The sequence below is a fragment of the Acomys minous genome, assembly GCF_964271855.1.
Source record: "Acomys minous genome assembly, chromosome: 14".
NCBI lineage: Eukaryota > Metazoa > Chordata > Mammalia > Rodentia > Muridae > Acomys > Acomys minous.
The window spans coordinates 32082177-32099722 of NC_140496.1; the positions used below are offsets into that span (position 1 = coordinate 32082177).

General features: G+C 50.1%; 1 protein-coding gene across 3 annotated transcripts in view; it reads right to left on the reverse strand.

The window, feature by feature from the left end:
• Positions 1–9792: 9792 nt before the first annotated feature.
• The window catches only part of SLC12A3 (solute carrier family 12 member 3), a 35899-nt gene continuing 28145 nt past the window's right edge, over positions 9793–17546 (reverse strand). For all 3 annotated transcript variants that reach the window (XM_084757462.1, XM_084757463.1, XM_084757461.1), the window contains exons 24-25: positions 17027–17094; positions 9793–10225 (exon numbers count right to left, since the gene is read on the reverse strand). In XM_084757462.1, the coding sequence (XP_084613588.1) occupies positions 10084–10225; positions 17027–17094 (210 nt within the window). In that variant the 3' untranslated portion in view covers positions 9793–10083. The remainder of the gene's footprint in view (positions 10226–17026; positions 17095–17546) is intronic.

A 17546-nucleotide genomic window follows, 5' to 3' on the forward strand; every position in this document is an offset into this window, starting at 1 on the left:
TACACACACACACTAACATATAAACACATACATGCTAAGCCTCTCCCCAAAACCCTCCACCCTTACTTTGTTTGAAAATGTACCCAGAATTCTCTTTAAGTCAATCATAGTATTACAATTTCACACTTAGGTTTACATCCAAACAAAACTGCAAACCACCTAAGGGAAAAAAAAAAACCCTGCTTAATCATTACACTATATTCATTCATTACTATTCACTACAGCATAATTTTCAACAGCTGGAAACAACCTTTGCGTCTGTCAACTGAAGAACGAGTAAAAGGTGATGAGGCCACACAAGGCGATACCAACCAGCCGTCAAGAGCAGTGACGTGTGCGTGCATGCTGTGATGTGGGTGGCCCCCAGACACAGTGGAGTAAGACACAGACGCAAGACACAAAAAGGCACACGTTGTGTCTCTTTCTATGAAATACCCAGAATAGGCAAATCATAGAGAGACAGAGAGGCAGTTAGTGATTGCCAGGGCGTCGCTTAGGAGCATCTGCCTCACCCATCCAGAACTCCTTTTAAAGGGTGTTGGAGACCTCTTGAGCTCTGGCAAGGTGCTGAGTCCACTGGGACCGGGTGGGAGTGAAGTATTGTTTGTTTGTTTGTTTTAGGCCAGCCTGGTCTACAGGCCAGGCCAGCCAAGACTACACAGAGAAACCCGGTCTCAAAAAACAAAACTCCTTGGGCTGTTCTGTTGGATCTGAGTTCCCAGCCTTTCCAGTGGAGAGAGGGGGACACAATAACAGCTGCCACAGAGCAAATACTTATGGGTAACCCCTGCAGGGCACACCACCATAGGGAAGAGCAGACTGTCTGTCCCTCAGAGGAGCTGCTGTCCCAGCTCAGGCTACAGGACTGTCCATGTGCAGGCTTATGGTTCTCCCTGGCGGCCTAAGTTTGGCTCCAGGACACATAAGAGTCACGTGGACACTGCCAACACCCAGGAAAGAGTCACAGCTGAACACCAGCTCCAGGTAACCATAGACATGGGCCTTTCACCCTATAGCTGCCTCCCACTCGCTCCTTGGCTAAATATCCGATTGCCGTTCAGCATTTTACTTTAAAGAGACAGAAACGAAGGCAGGCAATGGTGGCACATACCTTTAATCCCAGCACAGGGGAGGCAGAGGCAGGTGGATCTCTGTGAGTTCAAGGTCAGCCTGGTCTGCAGAGTGAGTTCCAGGACAGTCAAGGCTGCACAGAGAAACCCTGTCTCAACAAACAAACAAAAGGGCATAGAGAAACACTGCATCTTTTCACTTTACAGTTTTTTCAGTACCCGGAATAGAAGTTTGCTTGCTGGGTTCTTTCTCTTCCACCCACCTCTACCCTGGGAAAAGTCCCAACTCCAGCTAGGGCAGGAGCCCAGTGATGGAACACACACTTAGTGTCTGTGCTGCCAAAACCACAAACAAATAAGGAAGAGACTCTTACCTTCCTGAAACCAGTTTCAGACCCAGAACTTCAGCAAAGGCTAAAGACCACAGAAATAGCTCAAGCACCATTCTTGTTAACATGGCTCGCCCTTTCAGAATGCTCCCTGAGCTTACTTCTGCATGCTCTCGAATTTCCCTCTCAGCCCTGGACTCTCCCCGCTGTCTTTCCCACCCACACAAATGCCTTTGTCTGCTTCTCCTTGTCTTTCGTTGCTGGTGTGGTCAAGGCAGGATTTCTTTTTTTTCCTCCTCAGGTCCATGCTATCCTTAGTCCTCAGTAATTACCCCTAGGTCTTTGTGAACAGGCTCCTTCCCTCTGTGCCTTGCTGTTATGGTTTGGGGGGGGGGTGTAAATGTCCCTCAAAGGTCATGTGCAAAACACTGGGTCACAACCTATTATGCTATTGGTGGGTGGCGCATCCTTTAGGAGGCAGGGGTTGAGTGAGAGGAAGTGGGGTCACTGGGGCTGTGCCCCGCCAGTCAGACTTCTCTGCTTCCCAGCTTTGCTGTACTACACTCCCCCCACCATGTTTCTCTTTCACCATAGGCCCAGAAAGCAATGGGACCAAGTGACTATGAGCTGGGACCTCTAAAACCAAGAGTCAAAACCTTTCCCCTTTATAAGTTTATTGTCTCGGGTATTTTGTCACAGTGACGGAAAGCTGACTAGTACATTTGAGCTATTACCCCACAAATCTCTCCACCTTAACCAATCGTACTTTTCTCCAAGAAAGGACCCTTGGACATTCCCCCACTAAGAAGGCTCCACACACATACCCCCCGACTCCTTGTTGCTGCCTCTCAGATGCTGCTGCCTATCTGTTCCTGAAGGTTTACCCTTCTAGAAGCAAGATCTACTGACCCCCAGGACTCTTTTTAGGGTGCTCACTTAGTCACTTGCTCCCACAATGCACTGCTCTGTTGACCTTCATTCTGTTGGCATCTGTCCCCATCCCTTCAAGTGTAATCCACTCACTCTTCAGTCACTCAGTCACTTCAGGGATGCTTGTTGAATGTGCGCAAAGAAAAGAAAAATAGAAGACATAGGTGCAACTTTATATTCAAGTAAGCCAGCAATGGAAAGGTTGAGGAAACTGAGGTAGAGACTCAAAGGGGTTTCTCCCTCCACAGGGAAGTGTCTGGGTTGCCGTTGTCTTAGAAGGTATGTTTATTAGTCAGGATGATGGGAGATTCTGGCCCACCAAGTGTTTGTGGTCTGTAGAACATTTGTTTCTCTTTTCCAAATATTTTATGTCAGTCAGGCAGCTCTTCAGGCTCCATTATCAAAACTGCTGTCATCTTGTAAAGTCCGACTTTAACTAGCAGCTTCCTGTTGACAGTTCAGGAGCGGTGTGCGCCTTCTCAAAGTCCATCAGCCGAGTAGGCCACGTGGCTCCACCTGACTGCAAGGGGGCGGGGGCAGTCACTAAACCACAGGCCTCTGTTCCAGAGTGGAGGTGAGTAGAAGAGGCCAGATGGTGCCTGGGAAGTCAGAGGAGAGATTCGAATGACAAGGAAGTGCCAGAGGAGATAAGAGGCTCAATCCAGGAAGAGAGGGGGAATGGTGAACCAAAAAGGTGACTCTGGGAAAGGCAGAGGTGAAGTGTGTAGTTCAAAGTCACAAATCAGGACAGGTCTTGGGGGACCTACCCCTCGTAGGGCTCCTGACTACCACATAAGGAGGTGAATGTGAAGACCAGAGTGGCATGCCCTCCAGCCACAGAGCTGGCAAAGCAGGCATGGAAGGACAGGCATTTCCATTCTGGCTGTGTTTCCCACTTCCTGATCACAAGTGTGTCTCTTGGGTCTGCTTCCGCTCACTGCTTCCAAAAGCCAGTGGCGAGGGATACCCAAACTCTTCCAGAGCTCGGGTCACACTTCTGATGGACCTGTTTGCACTCACACATAAAACCCCCGGGATGGTTTATCCTGACCATCAACCTGATGTGGTTAAGAATTCTGGTCAAAGCCCAGCACGGTGGCGCACGCCTGTAATCTCAGCACTTGGGGAGGCAGAGGCAAGGCGTATCTCTGTGAGTTCAAGCCCAGCCTGGTCTACAAAGCTAGTCCAGGACATCCAAGGCTAACAGAGAAACCCTGTCTTGGGGGTGGGAGTCGGATTTGGGGGGTGGGGGAAGCAGGGGTGAGGGGGCAGGGGCATTTGGGGACATTTCCTGAGAAGTTTAACAGAGAAGATCCACTTGGAATGGGGGCAGCATACTCCCAGGGGTGAGCTGGGCTCCCAGATGACTAAGCAAGTGGAGCTCCGGCATTTATTTCCCTCTGCTTCCAGACCAGCCGCCTCAGCTCCTGCTAGCACACCTTCTGGGCCAGGGTGGACAGTCCACTGAGATGGAGAGCCAAAACTTCCTTACTTGCTTTTGTCACACGACTGAGAAAAGCAACCAGTGCAACAGCAGAGCCAATCCTGTAAGGTCTCTCTCCATGACATTAAGTCTGTTCCCTGGCCCCATGTTCCCCATGTCCTTTATTCTCAGAACTGGCCCAGCTCAGAGTCCGGGACTGTGACTCTATTTATGCATGCGCCCAAGCAATGCCCACTTGCATTTCTTCCTACCCTTGTCTGCATCCTTCCATCCGCCTTGCTTAGGATGTTGAGCTTTGTCAACTTCAGGATTCCGCTTCCCTTTTCTGCTGGGTCCTCCTGGTTCTTCTCTTCCTACTCTCACCATCTGGGTCACATACTTCCTGAAGCTTGGCCCTGCCCCTCACCTCCTCTGGAAGCTCACCCTCCACTGCCTTGCATAGTTTAAGGCAGGGTCTTCTACGTATCGCAGGCTGGCCTTGAACTCACAACCCTGCCTCAGCCTCTGCTGGTATTACAGGTGTGCACTGCCACGCTCGATTGTTTGCCATGTACATGGCTATACACGCTGAGCCTCCATTTTTATTCTCCCGGGTACACATTTCTCGTACTCTGGGAAAACTGGTTAATTCTGGTTCTCCCGGTCTATCTAGAGCTGTTCTTTTGCTGGCTCTTGCTCAAGCTCTTTCTCCTGTTAACAGGTTTCTCCCACCCCCAGCTATTGTTGCTCCTTCTGTTGAACTCTTTTGAGGCTTCTTTTTTTGGGGGGGGGCTGTGGAGAGAAGGTCTCATTCTATAGTCCAGGATGGCTTTATACTCTTAGCAATTCTGCTGCCTCAGCCTCCTCCCAAGAGCTGGGGTTACAGAACGGGATCTGTAAGATCCAAAGTTACATTTTAAGTTTTAATCATTGTGCCTAAGAGAGCCATAACTGAAAATGTCTCTAACCTGTAACCCCCTTGCCCAGGGATAGATACTTCCTGAAATGCTGAGGGCTATTGTTTATGGAAGATTATAAACAGTAGTGGATACTTTGGTGTCTTTAAAAACTCCAGTTATGTTATGTTATGTTATGTTATGTTATGTTATGTTATGTTATGTTAATATATTTTCATTTTAATCCCAAGTGTGGGATTTGGGACTGTCTTAGTTTATCCATAGCTGATAATTGCCTTCTGTGGCTCGGAGTGCCCCACTTTGATCTTTGCCAGTTGCAGGCAGTTAATTCTGAGGACTCAGAGAGGGTATTTATCGGGGGAGGGGGGCAGGGAAAGACAGAGAGAGACAGAGGGAGACACAGTCTTCGAGGAGATGGTCAAAGGAGAAAGAAGGCTGCTTGTTCTCTAGGCTGTCAGACATCTTGATGACTGAGATTGTATTGCCCCAAGGAACCCAACAACCCTAACAAGAAGGAAGCATCTAGAGAGAACTCTGCCCCCTTCCCCCTCTAAACGCCTTTCTCTCCTACCTAGTGTTAAGGGGTTGGTGGAAGGGAGGTAGAGGTATAAGAAACCAAAATAAAATAGTCGAAAAAGGGCGTTACGTTAAACCAAATGTTTTCACTTCCCTAAACAAGTTCATTTGACCCAACTGTACCTCATGTGCTTGATCACATGTAGCCAGGAGGTACTTAGGCAAAAAAATACAGAAGGATGTGTTCCTGTCCCTGATTGGACCTAATAGGAAATAGGCTGGCCTTGTTGGTGTGTCTTTATCAGCCTCTGCAAAATGTGATTGGTGGCTATTTTCTGGAATCTCGGAATAGTCCCGGCTAGAGTGTATCATCCTGGCCTGTACTTAATTAAAGCTTGCTTCAAATTTGGAAGCACTCCCGCACCAGCTCTCCTCGCCTCTTTCCAGAGCCATATCCTCCAAGGGACCTGCTCAGCTTTGTTACCAAAATGTTCCCCTATCTTTTGCCACCAGGATGTTTTCTTTGTACCTCTCAGAAGCGCTTGCTTCTCACCATTGGCTCTTTTACCTGGAGGACTCCATTTGCAGGCCTCCCAGCCAGTGGCTCTCCAGTGTTTTCGGAAGGAAGCGGCACTTGCACACTTGGGACCCTTGTGCCTTCAGCTACAAGATTAAATTTCCCACGAGCTGGGTTCTTGCCCATCCCAGCAATGGCTACACTTCTTGTTCTGCGAACATTCTTGAAGGCTCATACACCGACTCCCTGAGCAGTGTGAGGCCAGTCTGGCTGCTTTGCATACACTTTAGGGGCTTTCCCAGCAAGGTGGCTTTTCTGGACTATTCCATGAGGTCTCATTTCTGTGAAACCCACCTCAACCTGACCACACTGGAGAGGCCAGGCAAGTACTTGAGAGGGAATTCAGTTCTGAGAAGGGCTCCCTGTGGGCTGATGAGGTCCAAAGCCTTGTGACCTGGGAAGTGGCAGAGTGACAGGGTGGAGAGTGGGCTGTACTTACTTCAAAGCCACAAGAAATCTACTTGGGAGCTGAAGGAAGGTACCACTAACTCTGGAGGCCGAAATGCAGAGGGGGAAATAGAGAGGCACTTATCGGAGTCGGGGTGGGAGGGTGGCAGGGGTGGAGAAGTGAAAGCTCCTTCATCAGTGGCTAGAGCTGAAGTCACCACCCTGTGGCCCACCACCCTGTGGGAGCATCAAAGCATCAACAGGGACAGTACCTCCTGGCTCTAACATGTAATAACACGGGACTGGAGGGATGGCTTGGGATTTAGGACCCAAGTTTGGGACCCAGCAGTCCTAACAGGTAATTTACAACTGTCTGTAACTCCAGCTGTAGGGGACACTTCGGCTCTAGCCTCTGATGGTATCTGCACACCTATGTACATACCCACACAGAGGCATAAATACATACGCATAGTTAAGAACTAAACTCTTTTTAAAAATGTAATAATGTGAAGCATTTTGTTACCCAAAGGCAGAAAGAGTTATGTAGTGGGTATTGGACTTTTCTCTCTTGCTGCTGCCTAAAAGGGAAATGGAACATCTTGGGGACCTGACCCAAAGCTCCCGCAGCAGGGAAACAGGAAGGGGGTGGGCGTGGAGGGAGGACAGGAACTGAAGAAGGTCTACCCTGGCTACCCTGGCTCCATCTGCCCATTCCTGCTTTAGAAACCATTTGGCCAGCCATGACGGGCCAAGCCACACTTGCTGGTGGGTAAGCTGTCTGGGGACACTTGCTGTGGCCCAATTCTCCCATTGTGTAAGCAGAGGCCCAGAGAGATGAAAGGAAGACACCCGAAGTCACACAATGGAGGGTATCAGAAACTCAGATCCAAGTTTTCACGTGGCCATATCATGGGTCTTCGTACCTACCCAACCTCCCTTCAGTTGAGGCGAGACCCAGAATGCTGGGTGGTGTCATGAGGCTGAGCAGCACATGTTCCCTATGGGCAACTGCAAACGTGTGTAAGAGGAGCAAAGGGAAAAGACACAGCTGCAGATATTCCTAAGCAAGCTGACCATCTGAGCTCAAGGACCAAGAGAAAAGTTCCATCCAGGGTGAGAAGGAAAAAACCAAACAAACAAACAAAAAAGAAAGAAAGAAAACAGAAGAAAAAAAAATCCAAGCCAAACCACTACCATCACCAAACCCAAAAAATCCAACAAAACAACGGCTAATCTTTTCAAATCACTTCTTATAGTTGAAAAAACGGTGAGTTCTGAACAAATAAGTTCTTCATCATGCCTTTGGGTCTTGATGGTAACTGAAAACTTTTTCGGGCTGGGGGAAGGTGGCACACTCTTGCTAGATAACTCTAGCTTGTGTCAAGTTAAACATGAAACTAGCCAGCACAAACAGATTTAACATTTAAAATAATTTTTTAATATGCAAAGCTAAAACATTCTGTAATCTCAAACCAAGCACTCTGTGGCGTCTGAGGGGATGCCATTTGCCAGGAAGGAACTCCAAAAAAACGTCAACACTACTTAGTGGAGGTCACACTTTCTATAGGGCTGGGAACTGGGTGCAGGGTCCCTGGACAGCAGAACAGTGAAACCTGCTAAACACTGCCAGGCTCCCATCTTGCTCAGCAAGCCCTAACCTACCTGAGAACAGCGAGGGCTTTGTGAGAGCGTCGCAGCTTGAAGCCCTGACTTTTGGTAGAGACGACCTCAAGATGGGGATAGCTTTTGTGATCTCATGAAACTTGGAATGATCTTGGAGGACATTGACAAAACCCAAGCTTAGCCTAACAAGGATGCCCTAGCCTGGTGCTTTCCTTAGCATTAGAGGAGCAGGTCCAGCCACGCCACCAAACAACTTGACTTTCTGCTTCTGTCTCTCAAGAGAGCAAAGCCCATTGTGTTTTGTACTTGGGTGTCTCAACACTTGTTGCTGTGTGCCCTGCTCTCAGTGCGTGACCATGCTTGCCCCGTTCTCACACCCCAGCTGCCGCCATTCTTGGGGACCTAACCTGCAGCAGCTCTGGAACACTCCTTGCAGCAGGTGTAGGCACTTTCACCACCTGCCCAGCTGCCCTAGCCCACCTTGACACACCTGGCCATCTGCCAACCTGCTGTCCTTCATCTGGGCTGGTGAGTCCCTCCAGCTCTGGGCTGGTAGAATCAGTCTTTCTTCCTTTGCCAGTCTCACCATACCATCTCTCCCTCGTCCTTTAAAATCTGTGCACTCCACCCTTCCACCCCCATAGTGTAACACTCTCTCTTACTATAGTCCTCAAGATTTTGCAAGTCTTCTCATCTCTTTCTCAACCCTCCCATCTTTCAGGCCCCTCCTCTCCATCTTTGCTGGGGTTTTTGTTGTTGTTTTGTTGTTGTTGGGTTTTTTGTTTTTCTTTCCTGAGCTATGGGTGGGGGTATGGCAGTGATGCACAGCAGAGCCCAGGCTTAGTCAGGGTCTCTATTGCTGTGATAAATACCATGACCAGAAGCAACCTGGGAAGAAAAGGGCTTACTTCATCTTACACCTTACACTTCATCCAGAAGGGAAATCTATGCAGGAATTCAAGGCAGGAACGGAAGCCGAAGCCATGGAGGAATGCTTCTTACTGCCTTGCTCAGTCTGCTTTCTTATACAACCCAGGACCACCTGCTCAGGGGTGGCACTGCAAGGTGGGCTAGGCCCTCCCACATCAGGCCAGGCCAATCAGAAGGAGGCATTTTGACAATTGAGGCTTCTTCTGCTTAGGTGGCCTTAGCTTGTGTCAAGTTGACAAAACAAAACAAAACTCCCAAACAACCAAGAAACTGTCAATAGACTGTATGCATAACCTGTGGAAATTAAACCTGTTTTCAAATCAGGGATCACTGCACAATAGTGGGTCTGAAAATAACTTAGTAGATTGCAGGCAAACTTAAAAGGAAGCAGAATAGGGCTGGATGTGATGGCATGCACTTTTAATCCCAGCACTCGGGAGGCAGAGGCAGGCAGATCACTGTGAGTTCGAGGCCAGCCTGGTCTACAAAAGGAGTCTAGGACAGTCAAGGCTACACAGAGAGACCTTGTCTCGAAAAAAAACAAAACAAAACAAAAAGAAGCAGAATACAGACCAGGTAGGGGTAGCACAGCAGGCAGAGTGCTCGCTGGTGTCTATAAAGCCATAGGTTTGACCCTAGCACATAAAACAGGCCTGTCAGCATGTGCCTGGAATTCCAGCACTCTGGAGCAGAGGCAGGAGGATCAAAAGTTTGAAGCTATTCTTGCCTTCAAGAACAGCAAGTTCAAGGCCAGCTGGGACGACTTGATGCTCTGTCAGAAGAAAGGAGGGTGGGGAGGGAGGGATGCAGGGAGGGAGGGGAGAGAGAAGTGGAACAAAAAATACTAGAGGGCACCCTGTAGAGTGAGAAGTATTATTTTGTGACATTTCCCTGCAGTTGTTCCGTGGGTTGAGAAATGTGAGTTACCACACAGGCTCGGAGGACCCTGCGGTCATCAGAGCTCTGCACAGGTCCTCGGGAGTGGGTTCCTACTCTCTTGTTTTGGAAAAGAAGACAAGTTTGAGGACGGCTTCAGGGATGGTCTGGAGAGACTGCCAAGATGCACACCAGTGCTGGGGATCAATTTGCATACAAATCAAAGACTGTAGTTTAATACTTGGTCATCAGGACAAATCTAAGCTTTTTAAAAAAGACATAGGATCTCCCAAAGACTTTCCCATGCAACTTCAAGGCCCAGAAAGTGTGTCTGGTGGGGTTCAGCCAGCTTGGAAACACCGTCTTCTACAGAGGGGCCGGCAGATGTGATGACTGAAAAGACAGCCGACTGCAAAGCGCCCCCCCCCCAGCTCCAGCTGGAGAGGGTGTGTTCTGCCTCCACCCCCAACCCCTCAGCTTCAGGTTGGAACCCCCACACCAGGCGTCACTGGCAATAAAAGGTGAGCACGTTCTCTTGGTTGCCTCGGATAAGGACGACGGGAGGTCTCAGGTCCTGGGACAGGGTCTCCAGCCAGGCCATGTACAGCGAACTGGGGCACTTGCCCTTCCTTCCAATGGGCAAGGTACTGTAGGAGGAAGAATGGACGCAGAGGAATTACCCAGGGTTCCACCCAGCCCAGCCCCAGGCTCACTTTCTGAACAGTACATCAGCTTACTTCTTGTTTCTCGCCCATCGCTCCTTTCCACTCACTTTAAGTCCTCCTGCTGTCTTTCACAGCTCCCCAAAGACTATCTTCAGCTACAAACTCTTTCTAAGGGGACCCATGGCCTGCTCCTTTCATCCCCTTATGATCTAGTCTCCTCTGACCTTTCTAGCGTCCCTTAGCCATACTCACTCCTGACCAGCCACAGTGCTAAATGCCAAGCTTGCTCCTGCCTTGGGACCTCTCTGCTTGATGCTCTTAACACTTGGTAAACCACCATGCCCAGCTCTGGATGGCTCCTTTGCATCACCTAGGTTTCTGCTCAAGGGCAGTTCCTCTGGCACACCTTTCCACCCAGTCCCCACTTTACTGTTCTCATAGGCCTTCTCCACCATCTTAAAGGTAACTTTAGTTGTGTTTATTTGTTAACCATCTCCCCCGCTGGAATGTGTGCGTTCATTCACCTGCAGGCTGGAGTTTAACCTGGCCCTTTCCCTCTGTGCCTAAACACACTCTGAGACAGACAGACTCAAAGTGTGTTTGCTGAGTGGGAGAGGTCACTGGCACCGTGTAAGGCTTGCCTTTCCAGCCACGTACCTTCCCAAAGCTACAGTGTGATGTGCTCATGTGATGTGGCTGCATGTCCTTGTCCTGTCTCCTGGCCCATGGAGGATGTCAGGGTAGATCCAGCACAGCTTCTCAGGGTCCATTGTCCCAACTGTTGTGCAGTCATGTTTGGCTACTTAGATCAGAAAGTAACCTTTCTACCATCTTAAGAATTCTAAAGATGCACTGGGGCCATGTACCAGTGCTGAGGGCTCAGCTTCTGGGAAATACAGCACCCTGCGAAACCAGCTATGGAGCATGAAGTTGGCATAGCAGTACTTACACGGCGGTATCTTTGACAGTCCCTCCACAGGCACTCTTTCTTCTGAGCTCTAACACAGACCAGCAGTGCACAGTGCCCCAGCAGAACTCCCAGTCAGTCAGAGCAGCCAGCCAGGCAGATTTGAACTAGGGTTCAGAGTTCAGAATCTGACCCCATAGAAATTGCCTGAGCGCCGGCACTATCATGTCCCCAGCTTTGTGGTTTTGGAAAAGTGCCTGCCTAGCACTGAGCCTCAGGGTTCTCTAAAGTGACAGAGGTACTACCCTTGTTGTCTGTCTGTGGACACGCGCAGGGTGCAGGGGGTAGAGATCGGTCTCGAACCAGGTTCCTAGCTCTTTCTACCAGCTGCATCTGCTTGCTACAACCTCACCATGCCCACTGAGAGCCCGTGACCACTAACTAACATGCAGGGTCAGAACAACAGTGGGACAGCTGCTACTGCCCTATTTTTAGAAAGTGAGGTCCCAAAGAGCAGGGAAGGTGGACGGGAACCAGGATGCCTGTCACTAAGCAACTGTCACTCATCTTTATTCGAAAGCATTTAGCGACCTTCCATGCAAAGGGTGTGGGAGAGGAGAAAGGCTGAGTTTAGAGTTCACAGGCACTCCTGAGGCCGAGGACTCCTCCGTCTCAGGAACACTACATTACTGCTGGGAACCGAATTTGCCAACTATAAAGGCCACAGGGCCCAGGTGCGCCTGCCTGCTCCCAGCCAAAACCGCCCACAGTTCCTGCAGCAAGCTTCAGCATGATGCTCCCTCCCTCCATGGAGCCTGTGACCCTGTCCCAGGGACAGCACCTGTAACTCACTCCAGCGCTAGCCAATGACACGCTTACTCTTGCCAACAGGATATGCTCTCCTTAAACCACTGATCTTCTGAACAAAGCTGGGAACAAAGCAAGTTCTGTTCAAAGTTGCAAGGCAATGTTGGGTAAACGCTGGATTAGGAAGTCAAGGCCCTGGTTGGAACTAATGATCACAGGCTGAGAGCTGGTCCACTTCCCATCTGGAAGATCCTGAGCAGGGGACCCAGCTCCTACGACAGTGTTCTTCCCTCAAGAAACACAATTTAGTTATGATTCTTTCAGTTTTTGTTCATTTGTTTGTTTTTCGAGACAGGGTTTCTCTGCGTAGCCTCGGCTGTCCTGGCCTCACTTTGTAGACCAGCAGGCTGGCCTCAAATTCACAGTGATCCACCTGCCTCTGCCTCCCTGAGTGCTGGGATTACGGGCACCCAGATCCTAGTTATGATTCTTAAAACAGCAAGGCCCACGCTCACAGCATCCTCCTCAGCATGTGTGCTGGTTGTGAGGACTCCTTTTTGGTAATGCGGAGGAAATCCTTACAGAGAAAAGGGGTACCTGGTCCCCACAGGAACAGGCTCTTAACCTGCTTAGAGGCTGTCGGGTAGGGATAGTTACTGTGTCCCATCAACACCTGCGCAGATGTAGCTATGCTCACACGTGGGTGAAGGTATGAGGATGATTCACCAGAAAAGCCACTGCTTAGTAGACAGAGCGAGATGCTGCCCCAAATGTCACTAGACTAGATGTCCATTGCACCTAGTCCCAGAGAGGATTGGTGCTTGTTTGCTGTTCTTAGAATGTCTAGAGACATGGGTCCTGAGCTCCTTTTCAGCCCCTTCTGGAAGAGACCATGGAATTTGCATCTTCAGAGTTTCCAAGACTAATGAGGCTGACCTAAGCTACATCTTGAGAAATCTTGGCTGGCCTCCAGTTTGGAGGCTTGTGATGCACACACAGCTGCTCTGTCCTCTCCATGGAGCTGGCCCAATAGCTGGGGCCCCACTGTGCAGCAGCTGGCTAAGGTGAGGTGTGTGCAGGTGTCAGCTTCAGGGTGACCAGACACACCATCGTGTGTCCAACTAATCCTGCCAAGACTAGTTGGTAGGCTTTGACTTTTCCTGAAGTTTTGGGGAAGAAAGGAATGGGGTGGGTGGGAGATGCCATTCAGGCAAAAAATCTCTCATCACAGCCCCCCTACCCCTTGAGAGATGACCACACAGCGAGTTAACTGCAGGTCATAATTGCAAGTCCGTTTCTTTGGAGCGGTACTGCTCTGGGGGAAGCTGCAGCTTGTCCCACCCATGCACCCTGGAGAACCCACACCTCAGACTCCCCACCTGGTTAGATGTCTTGGAGCCACCTCCACTGTCTTGACTCAGACCACACTTCGCGGGACCAAGCTTCCCTAGCAACAGTCTCTGATGGAGCAATTCCCTTTCCTCAGCCCTTTCTCAGGAGGAAAACATGACCTCCTGCAGATCCGGGAGGTGCTCAGCAACAGGGGTCCAGGGGACCGCAGAGGTGCAGTCACGCAGGGCCCTATGCTCAGAGGGTCCACATCTGGTTCCAGTTTAATGGCTTGGTGTCACTGTCTCCACTTCTCTTTCAATGTTGTAAAAGGCACACGGGAGGGCATCCTAAGACAGCACTCGCGGACTAGCTGAGAGCTGAATACAGGGAGCTGGGCCTTGAGGAAAAGCATCGGGAGGCCCTGGTGTCCTCTGCAGTGGCCCAAAGAAGGACTGGCAACTGCCACCACTCTACACAGGACACCACGAGCCAGTAAGGATTCTGCATGTCTTTCTGTCCTTGGGCACATATGAGTAATTCACGGGAACGTAAGCCAGCCATTTGCTGTGGCCTGAACATGCATGGCCAGCCAAGACTCAGCACGTTGAAATGTTTTCCTCTGGGTTAGAGGGTGATGAAAAAATAGGTTTAGGAGCTGGGGGCTTTGGGAGGTGATAAAGCCAAGAGGTTGGCACATTCTTTACAGAATGACCTTAGAGAGTCCCCACCATGTGAGGACACAATGACCAGGGGTCTCCCAAGGACACGTGAGTCTCATCTGTGATCAGAAGCCTGGCTTTACCAGATACCAAATTTGCTAACATTTTGATATTAGACCTCCCATGCTCCAGAACTATGAGGAGTGATCTCCTGTTGTTTATAAAGACACTTGGAGCGTGGTATTTTTGTCACAGTTCTGAGTGAACTAAAGCTATGTGTCCTGCACGTTGGTAGAGTGACTGTCTGGAAGTACAGTTTAAGAACTGTCCAAGAAGACACAGACCACGCCCCCACAGTCTACCCAGGGACATAACCCAGTAGGTTTCTCATCACTCCAACCTTTAGCTGCTGACCAAACTCTGTGGGTAGAAATGAAGAACCATTGCTTTCCACACAGAGTAACTGGCTGCTACCATCTGAGCCCCTAGGAGTCTGCAGATCAGACTGACGGGCCCAGACCCGTGTGGATTGGGGTTCTGATGGCGTGCTCATCACACACAGCTCATGGCTGTCCTCGGGCTCCACCTGCCATTCTCCTGCCCATCTGCAGGAAGACCTTGAGCGTTTTTTGGTCTTTACGCATTTGCCACTCTGATCTTCTCAAAGGGGCGTTTACACTGCCTGAAAGGGAACAATGCTGCCTCCCCCAGCGTGTGTGAGGAGAGACTCCATTTCCTCCTGTCACCCACAGGAGCTCCTTGGGTAGTCTCTTCTTGGGAATCCAATGTCAGATAGATAGGTCTGTGGAGACTAGGGGGTATCCAGGTTTGGAATGGACCACTCTTCAGTCTTGTGCTTTCTAAACCCAGTATGGTACTAAGTTTGAGGCTTCTCTAAAGAAACAAGACAAAACAGTCTTTGCCACACTTACTGCTTTTCCTGGTTAGTTTTTAGTCAGCCTGACACAAGGCAGAGTCAGTTTTGTTTGTTTGGTTTGGTTTTTTTGTTTGTTTGTTTTGGGGGGGTTGGTTTTTTGTTTTTTGTTTTTCAAGACAGGGTTTCTCTGTGTAGTCCTGGCTGTCCGGTAACTCACTCTGTAGACCAGGCTGCCCTTGAATTCAGAGATCTGTCTGCCTCTGCCTCCCAAGTGCTAGGATTAAAAGAGTGTGCCACCACTGCCCAGCAGTAGAGTCAGTTTTTGAGATGAGCACAGTTGAGATAACATCCTCACCAGATTGGCCTGTGGGCAAGCCTGTGGAGAATTTCCTTGATTAATAATTGATGTGGGTGGGCCTAAGCCACGTGGGCAGTTTCACCCCTGGGCTGTTGGTCATGGGAGCTATTAGAAAGCAGCCTGAGCAAGCCATGATAAGCAAGCCAGTAAGCAGCACCCCTCCATGGCCTCTGCACCAGCTACTGCCTCCAGGTTCCTGCCCTGACACGCCTGGATGACAGGCAACAACCTGTAAGTTGAAATAAACCTTTTTCTCCTCAACTTGCCTTTGGTCATGGTGCTTGTCACAGCAATAGACACCCTACTGTGCTGCTCCTGTCAGCAGATGTAAGCTTGCTCTCTAGAGAAGATAACACTTTGCAGCTCTGCCAGGATGTTTAGACCCATGCACACCAAAAAGGAGGATGCTAAAAGCACACACACACACACACACACACACACACACACCATCTGTCCATGACAGCAACCATCTTATTGTCAAGTAAGATAGCCTATGGCCCTCTTCCTTGCCGCCACCTCAGGATTAAAAAGAAAAAAGATCCTCTGTGGTCTGTATCAGAACATGCCTTGAAAAGGCCACTTCTTGACATGCTCGTTTGTTGCTGGCTGCCAAGGAGGCAGAGATGGAAGGCTTCCTGGTTTGAGTCCCATCTGGGGCTTCATAGCGAGCTCCATATGTTAGACGAGGGGCTTAAATTCTCTTGTGGTAGAAGCCCTGAAAACGAACCATCCTGCCTGAGCATCCTGGAAGGACCCTGCTGATTGATGTTGCAGTCTTCCTGGTCTGAATAGCTACTCTGAGCTCAGCGTTAGTGTAGGACCCCCTCACCCCAGCAGGACCTCCAGCTCTCTCTGCCTGACTCCATCTGGAGAGTGTCTTTAGACATAGATGCCCCTAACCACATTTTATATATGGCCCTTTGACACAGCTTCCTGCTAGCTGTACCCTCCCTGCATCTATAGGATAATTAGGTACTGTGTACCATTCATATGATAGGAGCATGCTGCCAAATGCAAAACAAATATCCCCAAAGTGCCTGGTTCCAAGCAATTATGAATGCCTATCCTGGAAGGCCCCCACCCGCTCCCCAAAGGGTATATAGCCTTTTTTCTTCATGATTAAAGTTGAGCTATCTCCTGAAGTGGTTCCCGGAGTGTTTGATCTTTGTGGCCCTCTCCACTTTTCAGGCTCTGCATCTTACCTTCTGCTCCTCCTGGCTTGGCGGGCTGGTGGCCAACAGCCCCCTCCCAGGGAGGAGGAGAGCCACAGAGCAGACAGAGTACTTGGCCCCCACGAAGTGTGAGAAAGGTCTTAACAAGATCCACGTGCTACCCTAAGCTACAGATGTAGAGGAAGTCTTGGCTGGCCATGTTCTTGTTACTGACTCAGAGGGATTAGAGCCTCTGTTCCTGTCCACTCGCTCTGCCCTGGCTAGCATCAGAGGACAGCATGGGCTGGGTGCAGGTCCAGGGGGAACAGTGCAGAGAGAACAGCCTCCATTCCTGCTGTCATTTGGGGGAGTGGCAAACAGCCAGTGAAGGTTGGACAATTTCCAAACTAGGGGACACACTGGCTTCTGGGAGGGGCTACCTGTGTTTGTCAAGCCTGTTTGGCAGGAAGAGGAGCAAACAAAGAAGGAACCGCCAAAGAGGATCAACAGTGCCCTGGACACATGATGCCTGTGACCTGCCAGCTGACGCTCAGGCCAGGGCCCCGAGCAGTCATTGGACTGGCTATGTTTTTGGAGACTCCCCCAGGCTGAGTCTGCAGCACTCCGGGCCCCTGCAAGCAGCTACCGCCATGCCAACAGACTGCTCCTCCCGCCAGCCAGATTTGACTTACAGGATGATCAGGGCAGCATCCCGAGAGTAGTCCAGGAGAATCTCATTCAGCCTCACCTGCCGGAGGGACTGGGGCCAGGGAAAGCCAAGGTCACATCCTTCCTTCTCAACCCCACTCCCCCCAACCCACCCTACCCCACCCCCAGTTCAACTGGATGCAGAATTACTCCCCTAAATAGCAAGTATAGCTCATGACTCCCCAGCCCTGGGAATAGAGGGACCCTCCTGGGAATTAAGTACCAAATGTACCTCTTCCTTTGTTTTTGTCCCCCTTGTCTGACTTTATTGACATGACCAGCACAGCATGATAAAGTGGGGGGGGGGCTCTTTACTAGGTCGAAACACCCAGAGCTTCAGTGTGCCCCTCTGCAAAATGGATATGATACTGTCCTCCTCAGGGGACATGGAAGAATCCAAATGAGCTACCTCACAAGGCTCAATGCCAGGTAAAGGGAGGGCCTGGCACATGGAAGGTCTCCTGTATAAAAGCCTCGGTGACACAGAGCCTCGGCTGCCTCTGC